The 9,344-nt window shown below is 39.4% G+C and overlaps 3 protein-coding genes across 3 annotated transcripts; 2 read left to right on the top strand and 1 right to left on the bottom strand.

Annotated features, from left to right (window-relative positions):
* The first annotated feature begins 1,187 nt into the window (after positions 1-1,187).
* Positions 1,188-1,967, top strand: LOC113817931 (U-scoloptoxin(01)-Cw1a). The gene is made up of 2 exons (XM_027370053.2): positions 1,188-1,225; positions 1,477-1,967. Exons 1-2 carry the CDS (start codon positions 1,207-1,209, stop codon positions 1,860-1,862), a joined length of 405 nt encoding a protein of 134 aa, XP_027225854.2. The 5' UTR covers positions 1,188-1,206; the 3' UTR covers positions 1,863-1,967.
* A 1,724-nt stretch (positions 1,968-3,691) lies between these two features.
* On the top strand, positions 3,692-4,680 carry LOC113817933 (U-scoloptoxin(01)-Cw1a). The gene is made up of 2 exons (XM_027370055.2): positions 3,692-3,741; positions 4,278-4,680. The coding sequence occupies exons 1-2, from the start codon at positions 3,723-3,725 to the stop codon at positions 4,655-4,657; spliced, it is 399 nt and encodes a 132-aa protein (XP_027225856.1). The 5' UTR covers positions 3,692-3,722; the 3' UTR covers positions 4,658-4,680.
* Positions 4,681-7,306: 2,626 nt separating this feature from the next.
* Positions 7,307-8,083, bottom strand: LOC113817937 (U-scoloptoxin(01)-Cw1a-like). Its single transcript, XM_027370058.2, has 2 exons — positions 7,967-8,083; positions 7,307-7,809 (listed from the first exon to the last, which is right to left on the bottom strand). The coding sequence occupies exons 1-2, from the start codon at positions 7,983-7,985 to the stop codon at positions 7,424-7,426; spliced, it is 405 nt and encodes a 134-aa protein (XP_027225859.2). The 5' UTR covers positions 7,986-8,083; the 3' UTR covers positions 7,307-7,423.
* Positions 8,084-9,344: the final 1,261 nt, after the last annotated feature.

The raw sequence follows: 9,344 nt of genomic DNA, 5'->3' as shown, positions 1-9,344 counted from the left end.
GTATTTTTTATTAACATTAATAGGATCATATATTTTACGTAGATATGATTCACACGCTGAATCATATTTTTTTTCTACTACCTCAGCAATGTAAGGACAAGCGTGTCTGTACAAAAAGTCTCACTGTGCTAATGAGAAATATGCAGTTGCAATGTTAGATGTGTAAAGGATGGCCCATGAGCAATTCTACAAATTCGCAGGATCAACAGTACTGGCTTGTTCAAATATTTAAAATGCTAGCTCCTTTTCTGTTTTGTTGTGAGCTATACGGACACTATTGCATAATGATCACTACGTAACCGATTCTATGCATCAACGTACTGCTGCCGCTGAATAAATCTGGAGCTGGATTCTTGTGTTACTCTTCATTGTCTCGACCCTTCAGATTGTAGGTCAGTGGAAGAGTTGAAAGGATTCAGCCAATTCTTAAAGATGGTAATCAAACTAAGAAACACCGCATATTTTCCGTTCTTGTTGGAGCAGCTAAACGAGCAGTTGACGGCTGCATTGGGTCGAGGCTCAAGTTGCGAGGGCGCGCGATGGGCGGCCGGACCGCGGCGCTTCCCGCGTCACCCGAGCTCGCCCGACCTGCTCCGGGCCGGGGGAGTCTTCTCACAGGTTTTTATCGACGGAAAACACGAAGCAAGACTCGTGTGCTTCCCTCAAATGCTTTTAAGACTAGATAGAGATATCAATGAATTTTCCTTTGTTATTTTAGAGGGAGAGAGGATATGAACTATCATGAAGTGCGTCCTTCTACGTTAACATGTATTTTCTTATTATTATTCTATTGGGCCGACCAACATAAATAGAAATAAGATAGTGGTTAATGTGACGTGAAAGGATACGAAGACATTTCTTATATACATATTTAATCAAATTAAGCCTCGAAAGTGACTGACGATGCTGTAGGCAACGCTCACATGGTTAACGGCGATCTCGACGAAACCAAGAATATTAATATGAGCAATAACCCTAAAACATATTTTACTGAATATGCTTTCAACTTTCTAGTCATAGGTCTAGAAAGTAAAAGGAAAATATCCCAGAGACCGTTCTCGCTAATCCTCGCCAGGACAGACTATGAGGACCAAGGTCAGGAGGCTAAAGGAAAGGGTGCAACGAGGCTTCGACTGACAACACAAGATATAAAAGGCGACTTCATCTTCCCTTCGCCACTAGCATCTTTCGTGCTCTCCCGACAACATGAAGACGCTGGCTCTTAGTAAGGATACATTGATCGATGGTTCTTTGTTACTGTTGTGGAGGATATAGTCGCATTAATGAATACTATTTCCATAATACTAAAGAGATTAAGCTCAGTCACGGGTTCGCCGCATGATTTTCTTCGCCTTTCTAAAAGCTGTTAATTTGATATGGTGATAATGGCGATACAATTGACAATAAAATAACAATAATAAGCAAAATATAACAAGTGAAACCAATCATGATGCACTTCCTTTGTACTGTTTGCAGTCTGCTTGTTCCTGGGCGTGGCTACCGCCGTGCCCGGTCTCCGCCAGCGTCGAGACTCCAACTCGCTCTTCTTCGAACTTCCCGCCGACGCAGATTTGATTCTTGGCGGAATCAACACGGGATTCGAATGCGGCGACCTGCCCTACGGATACTACGCCGACCAGGCTAACAGCTGCGCCGTCTTCCACGTGTGTCTGCCCTACATCGACAACGACCTCTACATCACCCGCCACTTCTCCTTCCTGTGCGGCGAAGGCACCATGTTCGACCAGGAGCGCCTCGTGTGCGACTTCCCCGAGAACTCCCTTCCCTGCTCCGAGGCCGCCAACTTCAGGAGGTCCAACGAGTACTTCGGCCGCGAGAATGTTAACTTCCTCGAAAAGTAGATTTTCTCATGTTCTTGAGATTCTTCCCCTATTGAGTACAAAATGCTAGGTATAACCCTTTGACATATCATCATAAAAAAAAAAAAAACGTTAATTAAAACAGATACAAGTAGCCCATCTCTTTTTAATGCCCATACCTAGACCATAGGTTCCTTTCGTAGCCAAGACCTTACAAATACCTATATCTGCATCACCTGCCACTTCTTCCTGTGCGGTGAAGGCACTTTATTCGACAAGGAGCGCCTCGAATGCGACTTCCCCGAGATCTCCCTTCCTTGCTCGGAGGCCGCCATCACCAGAAGGTTCAATGGATACTTTGGTCGCGAGAATGTGATCTTCCTTAAGTAGTGACGAGAAAATTCATATCTTCAATCTCTCTCCCTCTCTCTTTGCATTATTTTTTCTGTCAGTGAATCTTACCCATTTCGTTGCGTCAAGCCATGGTAGAAACCATTACCTGCCACGCCCTGAAAATATGACGTAAATTAGATTTGATGAATCAAAAATGAAACACTGTCTTGGGCTCGATCGAACCCGTTTATTTCCTTTATGAGTTAGATTCCAAGACCCTGTGCTCTTATATTTTCAACTGTCCAGAGGCGAATTTATCTTCCCTTCGCTACTCGCATATTTCGTGCTCTCCCGACACCACGAAGATGCTGGCTATTACTAAGGGTGTTCTGTTTTCAGAATATGGTTCTGAGGATTAGCAATCTTGAGTTCTTGAAGTACAACCCGTTCCACTTGATGAAATGCCCTACCGCGCTGAGCGGACAGAGCATATAGAGATATAAACCGAAGGTGAATTTCGGAAGGTACTCCTTCAGTAAACCTGTTTTACACTGAGAGGGTTCAGCCATCAAGTCAATGCGATGAACCACATTTAGTGATAATGTCATCAGTACTCTTCCTGATATTATTACGTGGCGCTATTGCAACGACAATGATAGTAATGCTGATATGATGATAAAATAGCGTGATAATTTTAAACTATATCTAAATAACTTTCGGATATCTCATTCATTACAAATGTACAATAAATAAATAGATAATTAAATAAATAAAATAATCGAGGGAAACATGGATGGTAGGAAACACCGTTATACCAAAAATAGGTTTATTAAAGGTAAATCAGTTTCGAAATCCTGATAGATTTCAGCTTTGCATGATTTTGATGACCACTATTTAACAAACAAAATAGAAATACAATAAGCAGTAAATATCGTATAATTACGAAAGTGATGCTCCGTCACATGAAAGGAAATATGACATTTAAACAGTAAAAGAGAAAAGAATAATCAATTGCCTTTAGTCAAGAACAAAAAAGGCAAGAGAGAGCCCTCATAGAATGCCAACCCACTAAAGCCGTCAGAAGTAAAATTCGGTTCTTTGCTCGGTAAGGGAATGGCAGTCCCCAGTGTCTGCTGCTGGTCTCCCACCTGCCCATCGGATCCTCGCTGTTACCTGAGCCCATGAAACAGGTTGCTAAGTACACGCTGCAACAATTCCTTTCCCAGCCCCGTTATAACGCGACGGGCCGCCCCACTCATGTCGGAAGAGGCAATGCTGCCAGGGTGCTTAAGACCGCAACTTTTGTCTTCGTTCTAACTTGTTTGTTTTTTTGAAATCCTATTCGTAGATGTAAAAAAGAGAACAGAGGTGACTATACAGAAGCGAGAAAAAAGAAATACCCAAAAATGCGCGGTGAGAAAATGGCAGGGGGGGGGGGGGGGAGGGGCATGGGCAGCTGTCACAAAACTGGAAAAGTATATGCAAGGTCGACGCCGCAACGGCTTGATATATAAGGCCAAAACTTACTTGCAAGCATCACAAAGGTCTCTTTCCCTCCTGCAGACGACGATGAAGACTCTTGCCCTCGGTGAGTTGCATCTCGATTTACTGCAATCCTTAAACATTCGTGTACTCTTGGTGGTTCAATGGTGATGCCAAGAATAAGATTTATTTATGGTACTAATGTATTCACCGCGTGCTGACGGGGATATCCTTGGTCAGTATAATTAAGGCTTAAAAATATATAAAGAAAATAATAAAATAATTATTATAGAATACACTGCAACAGTTCATTCTGAATATCGAATGTTTAGCGTGTTAATTATGTGCAAATAATGTGTTCGTATTAGTCTGATTTGTAATAATAAATATCTATATCACCCATAATTTACGTTTGGGGAAAATATGGAATTAATCAATTAATAAAACAACAAAACAACAACTATAATGATAATGATAAAAATAATAATACGGCATTGGTATTGATGGTATTAACGTAAATAAATTACTCAGCAACTGCAATTTTTAGTTTTCATTACATTACATTTCATTTTACTTTGTCCGTCATTGGAGTGATCATCTTAGAATGGTAAACTATGAATGACATAATATATAATTTTGCAGTCCTTGCTCTGGTGAGCGTGGCCGCCGCCGACCCAGGCGAGCGCCAGCGCCGGGACTCCAGTCCTCTCTTCTTCGAACTCCCCGCCGACGCCGCCCTGGTCCTCGGGGGCATCAACACCGGATTCGACTGCGGGGAGCTTCCCTTCGGCTACTACGCCGACCAGGCCAACAACTGCGCCCTGTACCATGTGTGTCTGCCTTACATCGAGAACGATATTTATGTAACCCGCCAATTCACCTTCCTGTGTGGCGAGGGCACCGTTTTCGACCAGGAGCGCCTCGTGTGCGACTTCCCCGAGAACTCAATCTCCTGCAACGAGGCCACAAACTACAGGCGAGCCAACGAGTACTTCGGTCGTCCTGTCAATTTCCTTGAGTAAAACATAAAAGCTGACGAAATCGTTTTGCACTGCTTTTACTGACTAACCTTATTGTAATGTTCTGGGGTAACTATTTCTTTCGTCAAAGAATGTCTCTAAACGCCGTCACTATAATCACTTGAAGAAGCTACCATGTCCCGATACGGCGACGCCCAAATCTATTAAAAGCTGCATTAGCCCTCTTTGGAAAGTGGTAACTAAGATTTACATGATGTAGCACCTGGGTTGAGGATTGTACGAAACAATCAGCTATATAGCAATTTAATTGCGATATATCAACAAAGAAAACTTCATTGACCTCTGTTACTTACACTTATAACTGAATCTACTTAGACCCTATTACAGGTCAAATAATGTGAGGGACCATAACAGTAAATATGATCATGATAATGATGATACTAATGATGTTGGGAATAACAATCTGTTGAAAAAACGGCATACAAATCATAATAAATGTCATAATGATATTACACTGACAAAGATTCAACAATTATGTGAATAACAATGATTCCAATCATGAATTACAAATAACAAAACATACGAACAAGTATCACAGACACCACATATGTGGTAGAGAAATGAGTCTATGTATTTATTTGCTTTTGTGCATATGCCATTATGTAAAGTAAGGAATTAGCAATCTGTATCAAATTTCAAATAAATCGGTCAAAAATTAAAACGTTTCAGGAACAGGGGCGGCGCTAGAAAACTTTTTTGAGGGGTGTCGGGAGCAAGGTTACCGAGAAACATTTTTGAAAATAAATCCACACTTCATACTTTTTACTGTCTTCGTTTCGAAAAGGACCAACTTGAAATGAAAATGAAAACTTCGAGAGTTACAAACCATGATCATTGATTTCTTAAATCATGCCGACCACCAAGTTTGCTGAGTAAACTGTATTTTTTTCCATTCTGCTGAGTGAAATGACGATTTGTGACCTTTGGGGGTGTCGCACCCCCCACACCCCCGTGGCATCGCGCCTGTTCAGGAATGAGAAGTCAAAGCGGCCTTAAGGATGTGTGACAGTCATCACCTAGTATTACAATAATTTTATCGATGGAAGAATATTTTACTAGGATATATTATCCATTGTCTGTGATCGGGAATACGTCATCCTTCGACCATTTATATGAAATATGGTTGGTGTATCATGTGGGAAAAACGGTTGCAGTGACGCATTTTACTAGAGTTACCCGTAGAAGGTAGTAGTGCCCCCTAGCTTCGCGTGCCTTCCCTCGCAAAGAGCGCGAAGCCAGGGCGACCACGTGGTTTCATCCTTGTTTGGCTTCATTATTGCCTTTTTATTTTTCGTATTTCCTAGTTTTCTTATTATGAATATACTAACTTACATATATTTATGTTTTATTTAATGCAAAGTTTTCTATCAATTCATTGTCATAAATACAGTTATGTTTTTTGTCCTTCTGTGTTCGTGTGTATTACTGTGTGATTTTATTTATTTCATTCATGTTTTCACTGTAAATGGTCCAGTGTTTAAGACTTAATGATTCATTATTAACATCAATGAGAAGCAATGGTTTAGGAATCGCCTTCGCCGTTTGTCTTTGTTTACATCCGCGGTGTCGCCAGTGAAATACTATCAGGTGCTTTGTTAGTGCCTTCGCCTCTGGAGTGAACTGCAAGGCCCACCTTTTTCCTCCGTTGATATGAAGTAGAGTGATGTTTTGGGCCATGAGGTGGTTGTAATTCAAAGATGGAGGTTTTGTTTTACGTTACTTAGATTATTCAGTTTTAGTATCGCTCTTTTATGTTCAGTTTTGTTTGATTTCAACTTTGATTTGTTCATTTATATTATGTTTAATTTGTATTTGTTCTCGCTTGTATTGTGTTCTTTGTTTTACGTAACAAATGTGTTTGTTTTCGCGAACTTTCCCAAGCCATATTTGTCCTGTCAAATTCTTTTTTTTTCTGAATATAATGAAAATTATCAACATTAGTAAAAAAAATTGTATTAGTGAATTACGACATATAGCGTGAGCAAAACAATAAGTTTCTCCATACAACTTGGGAATCACCACAGAATGTATATTATGGTGTAAAGTTCCGCTTTTTTATACTATATATTTATACAGGAGTGGTTCCCAGACGCTGTACAAAGCTCGCATTTTCAATTCACCCAAAGTATTTAAAATTCTTGACTATAGTAGGAACCTGTTCTTAATTTACTAATTTACCTAATGAAGGATTCATATGCGTAACTGAATGAATTATAAATCTTAGAAGAAAAAAAATCGCGAAAGGTTATCTTCAGCCGCAGAATTGTGGGTTATCATTTTCTTAAGCTGTTCCCCTTTAAAATGCTGAATTTAGTTCAGAGACCCAGATCTCCCAGAGATCTGGGTAACACCAGCTGGGAACCACTGACTTTAGTGACTGCGTAATATCATGGGTGAAAATCCTAAATCACTGAGCATTTGTTTACGTTGTAACTGATACAAGGACTTTGACATTTGTACAAGGAATTTTAAAGAATTAGAAATGATAACGAGAAAGCAACAGCTATTCAGTTGTTGGGGTTGACATGCACTGCACAACATTTATGTACTTTTTAAAAATAAGATTAAGAGGGGCCTCGTCTTCATTTCTTATTTTTCTTCGTCAGGTTATAGATATTGAAAAGAGAAGCCTTACTTGTATCTGTTTTATTAACGCATATGTTTTCATAGTATAAAGATGATATGTCAAAGGTTTATACCTAACATTTTGTACTCAATAGGGGAAGAATCTCAAGAACATGAGAAAATCTACTTTTCGAGGAAGTTAACATTCTCGCGGCCGAAGTACTCGTTGGACCTCCTGAAGTTGGCGGCCTCGGAGCAGGGAAGGGAGTTCTCGGGGAAGTCGCACACGAGGCGCTCCTGGTCGAACATGGTGCCTTCGCCGCACAGGAAGGAGAAGTGGCGGGTGATGTAGAGGTCGTTGTCGATGTAGGGCAGACACACGTGGAAGACGGCGCAGCTGTTAGCCTGGTCGGCGTAGTATCCGTAGGGCAGGTCGCCGCATTCGAATCCCGTGTTGATTCCGCCAAGAATCAAATCTGCGTCGGCGGGAAGTTCGAAGAAGAGCGAGTTGGAGTCTCGACGCTGGCGGAGGCCGGGCACGGCAGCGGCTGCGCCCAACAGCAAAGCGACTGAGAAAAAAAGGTAAAAGCGAGAACAGATCAAACAAAAATAATCATCTGCAACAATCACAACGTACATCTTTACCGAAAAAGAATAAGCAGACCAAGGCAATTCAGGATTATAAACAAAGCTGAAAAAAAGAAAGAGAGGCCATCCCCATCTTACCGAGAGCAATGGTCTTCATGTTTCCTTGAGGATGTCAAGAGTGAGGAGCAGCAGAGACGGCCAGGCTTATATACCTCGTGGCTGCGGCTCGACCTTGTCCTGGCCTTCTCTTTGCCCTGACAACCTGTCACCGGACTCGGCTCCTCAACCGACTGTTGTGAAGCCACGCAGAAAAAAAGCTGTTATCGTACAGAGCCATTACTCAGTGTGCTCTTCCATAAGCCTTTCTCTCCCCCTCGGATAAGATGACAACGATAACGGTTGTGGTGGAGCAGGTGATGGTGCTTATGATACCGATGATGATAGCGGTGATAATCGTATGATAATAATTATATTGATATGGATGATGATAATAATAGAAATGAGAATGAGGATGTTGATAATAGTAATAATAATTATGTTGATCATGGTAATATTGATAGTACTAATAAAAGTGATAATGATAATAGCGATCATAATAAAGATAGCAATAATAATGATAGTAAGAATGCTGATAAGATAATGATGATGATAAGAAAAAAGTGACGATCATGACAATAATTATAATAGTGAAAGAATTACGAAAAAATAATAGAAATGACATAATAATGTTGATGAAAATAATTATAGTGATAATCATAACAAAATTATGATATCCACAGCAATTATGAACATGGTAATGCAAGTAGTAATGATAATACTACGGATAGTAATGATATTAATAGTATTACTGATAACAATATCTTTATCATTATTGTTATCATTATTATTCTTAGTAGTAGTAGCAGCAGTAGTAGTAATAGTCATAATAATGATAATAATATCATTGTTATTAGTAATGGTAATGATAATAGTAATGATAATGATAATGGTGATAATGATAACAGTGATAACAATAATGATGATAATAATAATGATTATAATAATAACAGTGATAATGATAATGATGATGATAATAATGGTGATGGTGACGACACACATTAATCCTACATTTCATTCAAGAAAAATAGTTTCAAATGTTCAAATTCAGACCTTATATCTGGCTATATATGTTATGATGATATGGTAAAAGTAAATCAGGCTAAAGCAAGAATATAAAGATGTCACTAACAATGGTAAGGATAACAGCAATGGCAATGATAATCGTAGTGGTAATGATGCTGATGATAATTGAAATAACGAGAATAATACAATGATATAAATTATGCTCGTGGTAACGATAGTAATGTAACTATTACTATTGATAATGATTGTGATAATATCACCGATAATGATGACAGTAGTCATTATTATGGTAAAAGAAACTATAATGGTAATAATAATAATAAGGATAATGACAATGATAATGATAATGATTATAATGATAACAATATTGATGATAATGGTAATGACAAAAGAT

The sequence above is a fragment of the Penaeus vannamei genome, chromosome 17 (genome assembly GCF_042767895.1).
Source record: "Penaeus vannamei isolate JL-2024 chromosome 17, ASM4276789v1, whole genome shotgun sequence".
Classification (NCBI taxonomy): domain Eukaryota; kingdom Metazoa; phylum Arthropoda; class Malacostraca; order Decapoda; family Penaeidae; genus Penaeus; species Penaeus vannamei.
The sequence above is the reverse complement of the archived record's forward strand: the minus strand, read 5'-3'. Positions and strand labels throughout refer to the sequence as shown.